The sequence below is a fragment of the Geotrypetes seraphini genome, chromosome 5 (assembly GCF_902459505.1).
Source record: "Geotrypetes seraphini chromosome 5, aGeoSer1.1, whole genome shotgun sequence".
Classification (NCBI taxonomy): domain Eukaryota; kingdom Metazoa; phylum Chordata; class Amphibia; order Gymnophiona; family Dermophiidae; genus Geotrypetes; species Geotrypetes seraphini.
This window is the reverse complement of record NC_047088.1, coordinates 246750892-246768936: the sequence shown is the minus strand read 5'-3', so window position 1 is coordinate 246768936 and position 18045 is coordinate 246750892. Positions and strand designations below refer to the sequence as shown.

The window sequence follows — 18045 nt, the reverse complement described above, 5'->3', positions numbered from 1 at the left end:
GATCCGGCACCCTCCCCCCCCACGATCCTGCACCCTCCGCTCGCGTCGCATCCCTTCCCCGCCGCGATCCGGCATCAAAAAGGCAGCCACCCACCCACCCGATCACATTTCTTACCCCACATTTGGCACCGGCACCAACGCACAGGACATGCCAGTGCCGGTGCCCAAAGATCTGCCTCCTCCTGCGCTGGGCCTTGAGCATGCGCAGATGCTCAAGGCCCAGCGCAGAAGGAGGCAGATCTTCCGGCACCAACATGTCCTGTGTGTTGGTGCCGGTGCCGGTGCCAGTGCCAAATGTGGGGTAAGAAATGTGATTGGGTGGGTGGCTGCCTTTTTGATGCCGGATCGCGGCGGGGAAGGGGTGCGACATGAGTGGAGGGTGCTGGATCGCGGGGGGAGGGTGCCGGATCGCAGGGGGGGGGCGCTACGAATGGGGGGGGGCATGAAGTGAGCGGGGGGGGGGCCTTCATGAGCTGGGGGAGCAATGCCGGTTCTTGGAGGAGGTAGAGCAACACCGCTGGCCTCGGGGGATGGGGGTGGGTGGGAACGAATCAAGCGAGTTTCCCTTAGTTCCTATAGGGAAACTCGCTTTGATATACGAGTATTTTGGTTTACGAGCATGCTTCTGGAACGAATTATGCTCGTAAACCAAGGTACCACTGTACTAAACATGTCAAAATCTTAAAAAAAAAAAAAAAAAAAGTAAGGGATAGCTATTTCAGATATATGTAGGGTTACCAGATGTTCCTGAAGGAAAATCTGAACCCAAGGCCACATCCCCGGTTCCGCTCAGTTCCACCCGCGTCACGCCCCACCCTGACCCACTTAACCTGTTCATGTGTCGGGATGGCATGTGCGGATGCGACGTGATGACATCATGACATCACCGCGTTGGCCGATGCCGTCCCAACGTCGGAAGCTTTTCAAAACCCGGACGTATGGTCACCCTAAATATATGCATTGCACAATTGATGCAAATGCACGTAACACTTCCTGATTTCAGCCACCCCTGTATTCCTTTTGATCCTCATTAGAAACGGTTGGCTTTAGCAATGCAAATGTCTTATGCTCAGGATAGGATGCATCTACTTTTTTTTTACAAATACTGCCGCATGCTTTTGTAAAAATGTAACGATGTGTGTAAAGGAATCTGAAATACAAGATGACATAAAGGGCACAGATTCTGAGTCGCAGTTAGATAATTCTTTACAGGAAGCGAAGAATACGTTTGCATATCTTTCACTTTTAAGGATGCACAGCTTGTTCCTGGCAGCCTGAGGCTTGACAGATTTTAAATGAGCTTATCCAGTGAAGATTGAAAGGGAGCAGCAAAGCCCGCTTCTCTGTAGATCCATTTGGATTTATGAACTTTTCCCTTTCCTCCCCCCTCCCTTCTCCTTGTTAGTGGCTAGAGGTCAAAATGTCAGGACACATAAGGGGAAGCCCACATTGTTTTTTTGACTTTCTGGAAAGCTGAAGAAATGTAGAAGCCGCAAGCTAAGGAATGAACATTCCATACACCTACACGAAACCTCTTCTGTTTGCCGTCACCTCTTTCTAGACTGTGAATAGGAGAGGAAACATGTTTTGTTTTCGCCTCTGCAGCTGACCCTAATGTTAAGATGTTCCCTTTTTTACCCGGCCCTGCTTTGCCACAGGGACTCTGCAGTGTCCAGCAATAAGACCCCGCACAATAGCTCCATCAGCCACATCGAATCTGTTCTGCAGCAGCTCGATGAGGCCCAGGTGCAGATGGAAGAGCTTTTCCACGAGAGGAAAATCAAACTGGACATTTTCCTTCAGCTACGGATTTTCGAGCAGTATACCATTGAGGTAAGGCTTGTATTGGAGATGGGAACCGTTGCATGCTCTCGTGACTGCTCATCAGCCGAATCCTCTGGAGATTTTCCAATTATTGATTTTGCACGGTTCTTCTGTGGCCAAAAGAATGACTGTAGATTAATGTAGACCATGGAATGCTGGTTTAAGTTTGAGATTAGGTTTTGTGATCTAGAATTGTTTCGTCCCTGATTTAGAATCACGTGTTAGGTTTTTAGACGTATCTGAAGTCCCAGTTACAGAGCTACCTCTCTCTGCCAGTGAGGGACTGCATTCATCTACAGTGTTCCCCCGGTCGTTCGCGGTCGGTGGTTCACAGTCCCGGTCATTCGCAGTATTTTCCGACCGCGAACCGCCGACAAGGAGAGGACAGCTGGAGAGGCAGGAGAGAGCAGCCGGAGCGCTGGCGAATGCAGGAAATCACTCGCTGTATGCTCCGACCGCCTCTTCCTGCACTAAGTCGGGCCTTATCCAATCAGGAGCTGCTTTGACACTGTATTCAGGGGTTTTCAAGATTCGCGGGGGTTCCTGGAACAGAACCCCCGCGAATATCGGGGGAGTACTGTATATTGTTATCTCATACATATGGTCATTAAGGTATAAATGCTCTTTACATTTGATTGTTGTCTAATATAAAAGACTAGTCTTATAGCCCGTTACATTAACGGGTGCTAGAATATATGTATGTGTGTCTGTCTTGATTTTTTTCTCTCTCTCCTTAGTCGCTTTCTGTATTTCTGTCTGTCTTTTTTTTTTTTTTTCCTTGGTTGTCCACTACCACCCCTTGCCTGCTCCCCCTGTCCATTCTCCTTTCCTTTTACCTCCCCTGTGTCCTCCACCACCCCATCACTGTTCACCTTATCCAGCAGAAGCCCTTCTCCCTTTGTTTTACCTCCCCCTGTCCATCATCACCTCCTTCCTGCTCCCTCTGTCCAGCAGTAGGCCTATCTTCATTTTTCTGCCCCCCTCCCTGTTCATCAGCACCTGTTCCCCTGTCCATCAACCCCTTTTCTGCCCCTCCATTTCCGTGTGTTGCAGCATTTCCCTCCCACCCCACTTCCCTGTGCAGTATTTTCCTCCCCCCCATACCTTCCTCATGCTTTCCGGGTTTGGCTGCCGCGGCCTGCAGCCACCGACAGCCGACATCCGACTCGGGCCGCCGCGGTCGAAATCCACCTCGGTGGGGGGGAGGAAGAGAGAGAGCGAGCTTTGGGCGGGCAGCAGCCGCTGCGGCCGACATTCGCCTCGGGCCGCCGACAGCCGCTGCGGCCGACATCCACCTCGGGGGGAGGGAGAGAGAGAGCTTCGCGCACATGCGCACTCCTATCTGTGGTGCCCTACAGCTCACAGAAAACGGACGCATGCGATGGGAGTGCGCATGCGCGGCCTAGCGTTTTATTATATTAGATGCCTAATATAATATAAAAGATATAGGCACATGCAAAGATCGTATTTCTTTTAAGAAAATATTAAAAACACATTTGTTTGAGGATGCCTTTCTCTAACCCTGTGGTTCTTATTTGTTTTAGATTTAAAGAATTCTGTATTAAGGAAATTCGTGGGGAAGATTGACTTATTTGTTGACTGCATTTTATAATGTTTGTGCTTGAAATTGTGGATATAAATGTTTTGTACATCGCTTAGATTTAAGCGCTTCATAATTTTTTAAAATAAATGAAGAAAAGAGAAAGCTGTCTAGTAACTTGTGGATACAGGTCAGGTATTGAACAAAACAGCACCCAGGGTGAAGGTTTCTTTCAGCATCTCCTTGCCTTCTTTTTCCGGCTTACGCGCTCACAGACTGAGTCGACATGGCAATGTGGCCACTTGCAACAAGTCACCTGGAACGTTGTCACATACAATCTTCTTCTGTACTAATTGAACCCAATACTGGTCTCAAATCTGGGATTCTATCTTCTAATGTGTTTGCTGTGTCTGTTCCCATAACTTACAGAATTGTTATTCAGTGGTACCTTGGATTATGAGCATAATCCGTTCCAGGAGCATGCTCGTAATCCAAAATGCTCATTTATCAAAGCGAGTTTCCCCATAGGAAATAATGGAAACTCACTTTGATATGTTCCCCCCCCCCCTCCCACGAGAACCGGCATTGCTCCCCCCGAAGGCCACCCTTGCGATCCTCCCTGCGATCCGGCACCCTCCTCCCCCGCAATCTGGCACCCCCCCCCGCCACGATCGGGCACCCCCCCCCGCCACTATTGGGCACCCCCCGCCGCTTCTTAACCTTATCTGGGCTTGGGCACCGGCACCAGCATGATCTGTGCGTTGGTGCTGGTGCCTGAAGATCTGCCTCCTCGTCTTGCTGGGCCTTGAGCATCTGCGCATGCTCAAGGCCTGCGAATTCACGTCGGAGAGAACGTGAACTCGCAGGCCTTGAGCATGCGCAGATGCTCAAGGCCCAGCAAGAAGAGGAGGCAGATCTTCAGGCACCGGCACCAACCCACAGGACATGCCGGTGCCGGTACCCAGGCCCAGAAGACGGTAAGAAGCGGCGGGGGGGGGGGGGGGGGTGCCCAATCGCGGCGGGGGTGGGGCCGCATCGTGGGGGGGTGCTTGTAAATCGAGCTATGCTCGGTGTCCGAGGTGCCGATTTTGCGAATGTTTTGCTCGTCTTGCAAAACACTCGCAAACCGAGGTACCACTGTATTGCGGTCATCTGATCCTAATATTGTTATAGGTCCCACCTATTCTAGATTATTTGATCTCATGATGGCTTTAGCCTTACATATTATTGTTCTTTATTGGAAAAATAATAAGTTTCATATCACGAATGGTGGAATACTTTATAGCCCAAATTCTGTAACCGGCGCCTAATGTAAGTCAACTAGATAAGCGCCTATCTAAATTGAATAACAAGCTCAATTAAGCTTTTTAATCGGCAATAATTGAAACGTAGGGGCCTGTCAAGAAAGAGCGATTCTGTAACAAGGCGCCTCTAAAAATTTTGGCGGCCTTCAACCAAATAGGCGCTATGCATGCTAGGCGTGGGCGTGGCTTTGTGTTACAGAATCGCTGCTCGTAAGCGTGTTTAAGCGCTCGCGTGGCCGCCTAACTTTTAGTTGTGCTTGAGCTGGCCTATTTATCGGGCGCCTCCAAAACAGGTGCCGCTCAGCGCGATTCACTAAACAGCACCCACACTTCCTTGAATCGCGCTGAACGGTGCCTATTTTTAATGGAACACTTCTGTCCTACAGAAATATATCCCCAGTACTAATGGCTAAAGCTGAGAATATTTATGGGTGATCGGTGGGCATGCAAATTAACCTGAGGCAAGGTGAAACTTTATTCGTCAACCCAGACAGAAGCCACAGCTAACACATGTAGACATTTCTCAGTTGGGCAGGATCATATGTCCAAAACTAAAAAGCAAAAAAAAAAACAACACGTAGCATTTGTTCCCATTTTTCTCATTTTAAGCACTTCTGGTCACCTAAACCAAACAGATACCTCACACCATATACACTTCTCCCTCCGTATTCGCTGTGATAGGGGATTAACAGAACCGCAAATACAGAAAAACCGCAAATAACTTTTTCATATGTTATTCGCTGTTTTCTATTAAAAACCATCTTGAATACGGTGAAACCGCAAATAACATGGTGAGAGACCTGTCCTGTTCCTGAAGGAGAGGCAAAACACGGTGAAGAAAGCGCTTGGAATCAGCGATTTCTCTATGCAAGCTGATGTACTTTGGGGGGAGGAGCCAGCAAGCTAAAAACCGTGAATAATCGAAACCACGAATGCTGAAACCATGAATACAGAGGGAGAAGTGTACATCTACACGATCACTACATTCAAGCAATCAAAACCTACTAGCAATAATCTGAAGCATACTCAATTTCAACAAAAGACAGCTGTCAAATCATGTTCCTGCTTCATGACATCTTACGCAAACACTTCTGAGTCTTAACTCGCTTCAGTTTGCTTTTCCTCAAGAGCTCTTGTTGATCTGCCTCAGGTCAACCGTGCCAAGGTTACCTGCAGGGAAGACACTTTTTTTTTTTTTTTCATTTCTGTCTATGTGCAAGAGCAAACTTTTTTGCCATATGTAGACCTGCAGATACACCATGGAGTAGACATGGAGAGAAACTCAAATATGGATCTGTTAAAGTTCATTCAGGGTCGCATTCCAAAACCATTTGAACTCTTGCAATCGGGGCTTCAACAGCTGTATCCATTTACAGCGAATAGACACATTGGCTTAATTAGGAATTTGTTTAAAACGACAATATTTTCAGTGCATATATCACAACAGTATTGCCAATGTTTAGTTAAGGGAAAAATCTCTCTGCAAAAGTGAAAACTTTTGGTTCATCATAAAAGCAGTGGTTTAAAAGGGCCATTAAGAATGTCTCTGGCGAAAGTCCCAAACAAAAAAAACCAAGAATACAAAAGCCCCATGAAAAGCAATCGGTAACAAAACAAGCGGGGATGGAACTGTACACATCAAACCGGAGATAATAATGAGAGGGTTTTATTATAATAATCCAAAACAGTCTATATTGCAATATTAGATCAGACTCGCTCAGACCAGACATGGTCTGTGTTTCGACTCGAGAGCTTGCTTCAGGTTACATAAGTCATCTAGAGCAGTGGTTCAAAACCCTATCCTGGAGGACCACCAGGCCAATCGGGTTTTCAGGCTAGCCCTAATGAATATGCATGGAGCAGATTTGCATGCCTCTCACTTCCATTATATGCAAATCTCTCTCATGCATATTCATTAGGGCTAGCCTGAAAACCCGATTAGCCTGGTGGTCCTCCAGGACAGGGTTGGGAACCACTGATCTAGAGGTCAAACAAACATTACTGAAATCATTGACAAAATCATTACATTTTTACTGTGTCGGGTCTAATCGAGTCTGATCTAATATTGCAATATAGACTGTTCATAGCAACATAAGTCTCCTTTTACGAAACTGCGACAGCAGTTTCTAGTGCAGGGAGCAGCGCTGCTCCCGACGCTCATTGAGTTCCAATATGGGTGGGTGGGGGGGGGGGGGCTGAAAAGGTTCTCAGCCAAACCAAGAAGAGAATAACGTAGATATGGTTCAATCAATGATCTGAAACAATGTCAAAACGTAGAATTTTGTTTCTGCAAATTTGCACTTAATGAAATAAGAAAACGCTCTTTTCAGCTACAGTGGCAAAATAACGCTCAGAATTTAGGAAGTTGGTTGGTTGGCTGAGAACTTTTCAGCACCCCATCATACGTAATAAAAGTGAGTCAAGTATAGGACAGTCAAGCCATTGTGACATCACTGATGAGGTTGGCTCTTATTGGTGGAATAAGGCATTATGACATCACAATCTCAGTTCTGGTTACCAGATACTGAAACTCTTCACACTACAAGTTCTCAGCTCAATCAAACAACTTCCTAAATTCTAAACTTTATTTTGCCACTGTAGCTGAAAAGAGTGTTATATTATTTTGTTAAGTTTCAATTTGCAGAAACAAAGTTCTATGTTTTTGACATTGTTTCAGATCACTGATTGAACCATATCCATGTCATTCTCTTCTTGGTTGGGCTGAGAACTTTTCAGTACCCACACATACATATGGTAAAAGCCTTACGGTACGTGAAGGGGTAAAATATCCATCTTATACACAACTCCCATGAGAATATCACATAACTTGATCCCTTGTTGTTTATTTCAAAGAGGTTTGACCAACTCATGCTAATCTCATCCTCTGCCATGTTATATCATGTTGTGCTAGTTACTTTTCAAAAGTAATTAATTACAGTAACTGGGATAGTTTCAAAAGTTACTGGGATAGTGAAAATGTAATTTTTTTAATTTATTTCACTTTTTTTAAAATAATATGTTTATTAGTGATTGCAACACAGAGCGTACTGGAATCCAACAGTACAAGAACGCAAGGAGCTCAGAACGGTTCACAGTAGTGCATTCACAGTGCTTGGGGGTGTAAGGGAAGTGGTATATTCCATATTGTAGGGAAGAAACAATACATTCATAACGTTTTAGAGGGACATGGTTAATCATGCAAATACAGTATACTGCTGGGAGGGGAGAGGACAGAGGGCATTTACAGCAAAAAGGAAAGCGTTGGGTATATACATCAAATGGTGTGAGGGAGGATGGGATGAGCACACACTCTTGGCTGGGGGCATTAGGTTTGAAGCAAAGACATTTGGTCGGTAGCCATGGTAGCCATGGTATTTAATCCTGATTGGGTTTATGGCATGTTATGTAATTGGTCGATAACATTGAGGCCAGGTTTATGAGTTTTGGTCAGTTGCTATAGAGGGAGAGGGAATGTCCATAGTTGGACTGTTGATATGAGGTGGATAGAAGGCATTTGTAGCAGTAACTACTACTATTTATTATTTCTAAAGCGTTGAAAGGCATACGCAGTGCTGTACATTTTAACATACAATAGACCAGGGGTGTCAAAGTCCCTCCTCAAGGGCCGCAATCCAGTCGGGTTTTCAGGATTTCCCCAATGAATATGCATGAGATCTATTAGTATACAATCTAATCTAATCTAATGCTTAGTTTTGTATACCGAGTCTTCAATCCAAGAAAGCTTGACTTGGTTTACAGTAGTTAAATAAGATAATGAAAATATAAAACAGTAATTAAATTAAGCACATAGTAATATAGCAAAAGTGGGAGAGGAATTAATTACCAAAGTGTTTGGTGAACAAGATGGTTTTCAGAGACTTACAAAAGGATGAAAGAAAACTAAAACTTCACAAAAAAAAGTGGAAGATCATTCCAAAGTTGGGTAAACTTGAAGGACAGAGATTGACCAAAAGCTTTGGCTCTTTTGATACCTTTACTAGATGGACAAGTTAGCTTAAATTGTTGATCGCCCCTTGCAAAAGAGAATCTATAAAGATTCCAAGATAGAGGGACTAACGGAGAGAAAATGCCAAAGAGAATTTTGAAAATAACACAGGCACATTTAAATTGGACTCTAAAATACACAGGAAGCCAATGCAAATTATAAAATAATGGTGTTAGGTGATCATATAATCTATGATCAATTTGGAATGTAACCACTCGTAACTTCTTTCTCCTTGCTGTTCGCAACTCTATGATCAATTTGGCATGTAACCACTTGTAATTTGTTCTAACCAATGTGAACCGCCTAGAACTCTTCTGGGTATGGCGGTATACAAAAATAAAGTTATTATTATTATTATCAAACTTACATTTCCTGAAAATCAATCTGGAAGCAGTGTTCTGGATCAATTGTAATCTAGAAAGGCAATTTTTTTGTAATACCGAGATAGAGGGCATTACAGTAGTCGAGATGAGATAAAATAATCGACTGTACCAGAATGGAAAAATGTTGTTGATGGAAAAGATGTCTGACTTTCCTCAGCATACGCAGATTGAAAAAACATCTCTTGATCACAAAGCTAATCTGATCCTTAAAAGAGAGCAAAGAATCAAGAAGGACTCCCAAAATCATGGCAGAAAATTTGATTTGTAGGGAAGTTCCAGAGGCCAATGCATAGTCATTGGGGAAATCCTGAAAACCCGACTGGATTGCAGCCCTCGAGGAGGGACTTTGACACCCCTGCAATAGACAGTCCCTTCTCAGAAGAGCTTACAATCTAATTTAGACAGGACATTTCGGGGTTGGGTAGATTATGGTGGATAGAAGGCATTTGTAGCGATCAGCACCTTGTTACTGGTTGGGTGATGTTAGGTTAGAGTGCCATTATAGTTTATTCTCTAAGGCTTCAGTGCAGGATTGCCGTGGTTTGGGAACAAGATGGTTTTTACTGCTTAACTACTTTATTGATTACTGCAGGAAAGTAATTGACTGCAGTAACTAATTACTAGTAACTCAATGTCACACAACACTGGGTATATCAAAAGTAATAAATAAATTTGGTATACTTTTGTCATAAGAACATAAGTGCCCAGGCTAGGTCAAACTAGCTGTCCACTGAGTCCAATATAAGTACCAGAGTGCTTATTTTTCATGCTAAAACAGCAAGTTGGATGAACAGGTGTAAAATCTTAATTGATCGCATAAAACCAGCAGCTTGTCTGTAACTTTGGCTATGTTTTATTTCCGTAATTATAGATTTTGACCTGTTGGATATTTCTCATTTTTCTCAGTAATGAAATTCACTGGTATATTTCTCCAGTTAAGTAGAGATCGCACCCTCGAGAAAGAAGTTCACTGAATAGATTTGTTAATTAACGATGAAAAGTCAAAAGGTGAATAGAAGTTCCACCTTCAGTTATTAAATGACTACATAAAACCTTCCGCATGTGGAGCTCCATTTAGTAAGGGGCAGATTCAGACCTCCTATGTGATGCACAGCGGCTGTACGCCAGGGGAAGAGATTGAGTCAACCAGGGGGGTTATCAGTCTCTATAGTAATAGAGAGCGGTGTGCTCTCATTTTTGGTTCATACTAAATCACTTTAATGTTAGTGTACACTAAAAAGTAAAAACAAAAGAAAGATTTCACGGTAATTGAAACCTATTGTTTTTCTCTAGTATATACTTAGTAAGAGTTTGCAAAGTTTTTTTTAAAATCCTTTTTATTCACATGGCTAATGCTCTCGGAATACATTCTGCATTGCATTGAATACTTAAATGAACTCATTACCATACATTTGGTAAAATATACAGCTGTGTCTTTCTCCTGAGTTAACTTTTTTTTTTTTTTTTAGTTCAAAAAGTTTTATTGATTTTATAAAAGATGAAATACGAGTTAACTTTGATCCACAGAGTTCCTCCTTCTGTATCCTTCTAGCTCAGTTGGAAGTTTGATTCAGAACTACCCAGGGAGTAGAGAAGTAGCCTAAAGGTTAGCATATTGGGTTCAGTTCCTACTGTGGCTCTATATGGCACTCAGCAAGTCACTTAACCCTTTATTGCCCTGGTCACCGTTCCCTCTAAGCCAGAGGTCTCAAACTCAAACCCTTTGTAGGGCCACATTTTGGATTTGTAGGTACTTGGAGGGCCTCAGAAAAAAATAGCTAATGTCTTATTAAAGAAATGACAATTTTGCATGAGGTAAAACTCTTTATAGTTTATAAATCTTTCCTTTTGGCTAAGTCTTAATAATAATATTGCTATTTAAAGTTAAAGAGACAATATGATCAAGAAACTCTTTTATTTTACTTTTGTGATTATGATAAACATACCGAGGGCCTCAAAATAGTACCTGGCGGGCCACATGTGGCCCCCCTGTCCGCAAGTTTAAGATCATTGCTCTAAGCTGAGAAGGAGTCCTCCAGCTGTAGTCCTACCAGCAGGATGTGCTGTTTCACTCTCACATTTTTAATAGTGAAGTGGGATAGGCAAGCTTTGCAGGATTCCAGGGCACCTGCCTATCCCTAGCAATTGTAAACACAATATTGGAGCACCACCTTCCCAGAGGCTGTGATGCAGTTGGAAGACTAACCTTTATAACATAAAGGACTGCAGTGTGAATATGAGAAAGCTCTGAGGGCCACCTAAATATTTCAAGCTTACATATATTACTAATTTTGTAAACCACCTTTACCTGCTTGTTCAGACTGGGTATTAAACCTTAATACTAATATTAATTTTACAACACTTCAAGGATATATTTTAAAAACTCACTTTATTTTGGATTGTCAACTGTATCAAATTCCATAAATGAGACACTTGAGCAATACATGTAAAAGATTGTTTGCAATTACTACTGTCTTATCAAGTAGGCAAGATTGAAATTAACATATTTATAGATCTTAAGAGCATTTCAGCCAATTGTTTGAAGGTCGCAATGGAGGAGTTTAGGGGCCACACATTGGAGACCATTGGTTTAGGGAACAGTGGGCCTGGCTACCAAAAATCTAAGATTGTGAGCCCACTAGGGACAGAGAAAGTACCCTCATATAATAAATATATACTGCTTTGACTGTACCACAGAAAGGTGGTATATCAGTCCCATGACCCTTTATCCTTTTACACTTCCCCCTCCGTATTCGCAAATTCCGTATCTATGGATTCAGTTATTCACGATTTTTGACCAGAAATTTTTTTTTTCATTTTTCTGGCTATTTTTAGCCCTGTTAGTCCTCCCCCCCCCCCCCCCCCTTAAGCCTTACCTGGTGGTCTAGCGGGTTTTCAGGCAGGAGTGATCTTCCCACGCTCTTGCCCTGTGCAGATCGCTCACAGGAAATGGCTCGAGAGACTACGGGAGCTCAAGGCAGCCATTTCCTGTGAGCGATCTGCAAGGGGCAGGAGCGTGAGAAGATCGCTCCTGCCTGAAAACCCGCTAGACCACCAGGTAAGACTTAAGGGGGGGGCTTAAAATAGCCGGGGGAAGCGGGGATTAGGGGCAGAACCGGCTCAAATATTATTCACGGTTTTTCCATATTCGCGGGCTGTATCTGCCCCTATCCCCCGTGAATACGGAGGGGGAAGTGTATAACTCTCTTCCCCTAATATATCTACAGTAATCTGAATGTGCTTCTTTCTTGGACACAGTTATAAAATTACATCAATAGAGTGTAAGTGTGCTCTTAGAGGCAGATATTTCTTGTGCTCAAATTCTAAAAATGCTGCACACTTCTTTTAAAGATGGGCAAAAATGTATCAGATTCTACATTAATATTACCCAGAATTTTAGGTGGGTTTTGGTGAGCTCACAGTTTCCGCCACAAGTGTACTAGTTACAGTGGGAAATGGGCCTGGGACCTCTTCTCTATTGTCCATTGCGTTGATCTCCAGGAATCTCTAGAAGTGGTGGAGCAGAAAGCCTTTCTTAAAACCAGCTACGCTATCCGCTCTTACCACAACCTCTAGCAATGCGTTCCAGAGCTTACCTATTCTCTGAGTGAAAAAATATTTCCTCCTATTGGTTTTAAAAGTATTTCCCTGTAACTTCATCGAGTGTCCCCTAGTCTTTGTAATTTTTGACGGAGTGAAAAATCGATCCACTTCTACCCATTCTACTCCACTCTTGGATCAAGCACTGACAGGGCAGCTTTTTCCTTTTTTTCCCTTCCTCACTGAAGGCTTCCTGTGAAACACTACTTCACTGGATACCAGATGCGCTACCACAGAATCTTCTGGGTCCACCATTGAACACTAAAGGAAAGAGGCAGGTTTCCCCTCCCTACATCCAAGGCCACACAGTAAACAAACTCCTCTTTTCCTGCAGTCTTACAGGCTTAGGAGGCAGAGGATTGTACTTCTCCTTCTTCTAATTTAGAAGTTTTTTAACGAGACAGGAGACACACTTCTTTCATGTTTCACTCCCCAGAACACTACTGACCAATCCCTGAACTTTACCATTGTGGTAACTTCTGGAGGGGAGTACCATGGGAGTACCTATACTCATTTTGATTCATTTCCTACATGCTGAGGGAAGCATGACCTAGTGAAGGGGGCAATGACCCTTTTACGCTCATTATTATCATTCAGGGGGGTCAACTTAGGAGTAATGTGAGAAAGTATTTTTTTGAGGAAAGCATGATGGATTCCTGGAATGCCCTCCCATGGGAGGTGGTGGAGACAAAAACGGTGACTGTATTCAAAATTAAAAGAATAAACCCAAAGGAAACCAAAAGAAAACTAAGCAGACGCTTAAGTCCAGTAATTGGAAATTTGGCCAGTGAGAGGCAGACTTCTACGATTTATGCCCCGATAATAGCGAGGCACATCTGGATGGGCTGGAGTGGGCTTTGGCAGCAATTCAAGTAGTTGAGGAGTATGACCAGAGCCGGGCAGACTTCTACAGTCTGTGCCTTGAAAATGGCAAGGACAGATCAAGATCAAGAATATATATGTATTATTGCAACACATACTATAGGTTTATCATATTGGGCAGAGCGGATGGACTGTGCAGGTCTTTACTATGCTTTAAAGAGCACATATCATTTGTATGCAGTATTTTTTTTTTTATTCTTTATTCATTTTGAAAACTTACAGCAAGCGTACAGGAATATATCATTAGTAACAACAATAACACTTGTAATTCTAATATAATTCTAAAAACATAAAAATTATATCTCGTCCCACCCACCTTCTTTCAAATATTATAATCAGTTATATCATAAATATAATATAAACATATAATTTAGTGAAATTTCCAGAAAAACTCCCCCCCACCCCCCCCTATGTGTACATGAAGGGGCAACTCTCTTACTCGGGGATTGTCAACCAGTCCTCCGGAAACACCTGGCCAGTCAGATTTTCTGGATATTCACCATGAATATGCATGAGATAAATTTTGCATGCACTCTCTTCCATTCAGAAGAAGGGGTGATGATAGAGTGGAGGTACAGAATGAGGCACCATTTCAAGTTTATGACTCTAATGCAGGGGTTCTCAACCTTAATCCTCGGGACACACCTAGCAAGTCAGGTTTTCAGGATACCCACAATGAATTTGCATAGGGCAGATTTGCATACAAGGAAGGCAATCCATGCTACTGTATCTCATGCAAATTCATTGTGGGTGGCCCCTGGCTAGGTGTGTCCTGAGAATTGGGTGGAGAACCCCTGTTCTAATGTGAGGGGATTTTCTTCCTATTATTGCCTTGATTCTGTTTCCATTTTTGCCGTCTTTGACTCTACATCTTTCTCACCATAATGTGTTCTTTTGAACCGTTCTGCTAGCGCTAGTCTGCTATTACAGTGGCCTATTAATGAATGTGGGGTTGTGGAATATTTTTTTAAATTGTATCTAGGTTATTCTTTTGGGTTAATTTTATGTAAGGTTTTCTTTTACCCTGCCTAGACAGTACAGACTATGCATTTTTTTTTAAATAAAAATGAAATAGTTTCTTGTTAGTTTTGGTTTATTTTCGATTTGAGTTGAATTCTTCCTCTTTTGAATGAGAAGCTTAAATTTGAAACCTAATAAAAATATATAATAAAATATGTCAATAAAAACAGCATATGATGTCACCCTTGCTTGATAGCCTAATAGGAGTGATTGCGAGGGATGTGAAACCTAGGCCCTCTTTTAGAAAGGCACGGTAAGCGTTTTAGCGCGCACTAAATCAACGCATGCGCTAACCACTAATGCGTCCATAGGATAGCATGCGCGCATTAGCATTTAGCACGTGTTTAGCACGCGCTAAAAAGCTTAGCGCACCTTTGTAAAAGAGGGGGTTAGTGTAGAGCAGTGTTTTTCAACCTATTTATACCTATGGACCGGCAGAAATAAAAGAATTATTCTGTGGCCCGGCATCGGTCCGTAGACCGGCGGTTGAAGAACACTGGGCTAAGTCATGGCCCAGACCCCGCCCATCTCTACCCAATCTCCACCCCAGACCCCGCCCCCATAATAGTACTAATTGCACCTTGCACGTCCCGTGCCTCATCTGGAAGCCTTCCCTCTGACGTTGCAACGTCAGAGAGAAGGCTTCCGGTTCAGGCACAAGACGCCCGTAGGAGACACTGCCCGTGGCTTTGTGCACTGAATCAGTTAGCAAGAGGGAGCTGGCTCGAAGATAATGCCGCATCGATCGCACCGTGGACCGGCAGTTGAAGAACACTGTTTTGGGCCTGATGCACGTGCTGGCCCTGTGGACCGGCAGGAAATTTCTGTGGACCGGCACTGGTCCATGGACCGGTGGTTGAAGAACACTGGTGTAGAGGCTTATTATGAGGTCTCATTTGCATAAGTCAATAGAGGTGGGAAGTAAGGCTTAAAAGCGGACAGTGTGCAAAACACACAGGCTTTATAGCCTAATAGGCTGCATAGATTTCATTTGAATCCCTGGTGCTGTTTCGATTGATAACAGAATTTTTTTTTTTTTTTCAGTTCAATATGTTAGTGTGGTCACGTAATTCTCATTGCTGCTTGCTGTTAAACATTGTTCTTTTGGTAAACTTACTAATTTTTTTTCGTGTCCCAAATTTTAATCGTGTCCCATTTCTAATTTCCTACCAAGGCTTTGCCTTCAAGGTCTGGCATTTGTTAAAAGAGAATCTGCCAGTAAGTCTGTCTGAGAAGCCACCACACTGCGGTGACTCCAATTAACTGCGTGAACCACAGGTCGCCAGAACTGTAAGGCATAGTTCATAGGCAGAAAACAAGAGAGAGGTTGATTTGGAAATTAATTGAGTGGAATAAGCAAATGAAATTATTGAGAAATGGAATCCCCCTTGAGGTGGAGGAATTAAAAATCCTAATCAGTACAGAGAAATAAACCTTATATGCAGAAATCTTAATTTCCATGTCCTTGATAGTTGTTATGGAAAGTCAAAAAATTGTAGACATGTGAGGAGGATATAAGGACTAAACCCAGCTATACAAATGAGAAATTCAGGATTTATTTTCAGGAAGTTAATTTGTCTCCTGGGAGATGACTGTTGTTAACGAGTTCTCTCTCTTAGATCTTTGGGCTAAGCAGTGACAGACAAAAATTGTGCACTCTCTCTCAACTTGTATGAGAGAGATCATCACCTTACATGAGGCATCATCAAAGGAGATAAGGTCCTGTTTTTGTAGCCTATCCCATTGTATTTCCAGGTGATATTCAGCCCACGCAGTCAGTGGTTTTAATGTCGAATTAGAACCAGCTATTCAAAAACTGGGCTACGTCTGGGTCGCAGCATTGACTATCTGGGTCATTGGTGGACCTGGAATTTATACAGGTGCTGGCCAAGATTCAGTGCCAGGGCTTGCATATCTAACCATGCAGAGCCAAGATTGCTTTTTGTATGGTTCTTTCTGCTGCTGGAGCCCATATGTCTTCTGACTCCACCCATGGACTGTGTTAGCACTAAGCCAAAAATGAGCAGAGACGACCTAGGCATTTTGGCTAGCAAAACCTTTAATAGCTAGCTCGCATGAAACCATACTTCAAACGAACCCAACACAGGCCGTGTTTCGGCAAATGCCTGCTTCAGGGGCTCATAATCTACAATACCATGACAACATCAATAAAAAATATGAAATCATTTACATTAAAACATAAATTTCAATAAGTATGCAACAAAAATGCAAAATGAAATATAAGATAAAAAAACAAAAGGTGATGATGCTTTCATATATAAAGTGACAATTGAACAAATTAAACAATATATTTTCAAGTTACCTATTAAAGTTTTTGCCAGCCTGAATACCTTGGTCATCTCTGCTCATTTTTGTCTGATTGATTTTGTGCAGAGTTTGTCCCTCTTTGCTTCTCTTCTTCACGTCCTGCATTAGCACTAACCAGACAATGCTACAGCAGTCGTAGGGGGATATTCAGCAGCACTGACCAGTTGAATGCCACTAAATATGCCTTCCAAGCCCACCGATCAAGGTTTAAACCTCTTTGAATATCTATCCTTTTGATTAACATTTTAAAAAATATGTTCCATTTCAGTGTGCAAATTTTCTTATAAGAACATAAAAGTAAATTTGACTGTCTCCCCGCTCCTGGCCAAGCTCTACTGGCTTCCGGTAATCACCAGGGTCCACTATAAATGCGCCTGTTTAACTTTCAAAATCCTATATGGTATCCTCCCTCCCTTTATCCCTCTTTCTTGGAATTCCTCAAACCCTAATACCACCAGATCCTCCCACAAATTAAAACTATCCTTCCCCTCGCTAAAAGGCATTTCCCACACAGGAAAGCTAGGGACCTCCCTCCACTTCAAAATCACTGAGCTCTGGAACAACCTTACCTCACCTCTTCGGAACTTGAGCTCTCTCCAAGTTTTCCGCAAACATCTGAAAACCTGGCTTTTCTCAAAAATGTAAGTCTCCCTCCAACTTAGGAATCAAGGAAACTCTTATATCTTGGCATCCCAAGTCCTCTAAATTCTTCACACTTCTACCTCTAACCCTCTGTTGTAGTTCCTTCCTATTTCTCCTACTGTAAACCGCGTCAAGCTCTACGAACGTGGAGATGATGCGGTATACAAACCTAATGATTAGATTAGATTAGATTTGCCGCTGCTGAGTCAGACCAGTGGTCCATCGTGCCCAGCAGTCCGTTCACGCGGCTGCCCTTAGGTCAAAGACCAGTGCCCTATTTGAGTCTAGCCTTACCTGCGTATGTTCTGGTTCAGCAGGAACTTATCTAACCTTTTCTTGAATCCCTGGAGGGTGTTTCCCCTATAACAGCCTCTGGAAGAGCGTTCCAGATTCCTACCACTCTCTGGGTGAAGAAGAACTTCCTTACGTTTGTATGGAATCTATCCCCTTTTAACTTTAGAGAGTGCCCTCTCGTTCTCTTCACCTTGGAGAGGGTGAACAATCTCTCTTTCTCTA

The 18045-nt window shown here is 43.0% G+C and overlaps 1 protein-coding gene across 5 annotated transcripts in view; it reads left to right on the top strand.

The window, feature by feature from the left end:
- KALRN (kalirin RhoGEF kinase) overlaps positions 1 to 18045 on the top strand; it is a 1310049-nt gene that overhangs the window by 749290 nt on the left and 542714 nt on the right. For 4 of the 5 annotated variants that reach the window (XM_033944399.1, XM_033944394.1, XM_033944393.1 and 1 more), the window contains one exon: positions 1659 to 1833. In XM_033944399.1, coding sequence (XP_033800290.1) covers positions 1659 to 1833 — 175 coding nt within the window. Of the gene's footprint in view, positions 1 to 936; positions 1040 to 1658; positions 1834 to 18045 lie in introns of those variants that run through there. The other variant, XM_033944397.1, reaches the window with a different exon arrangement.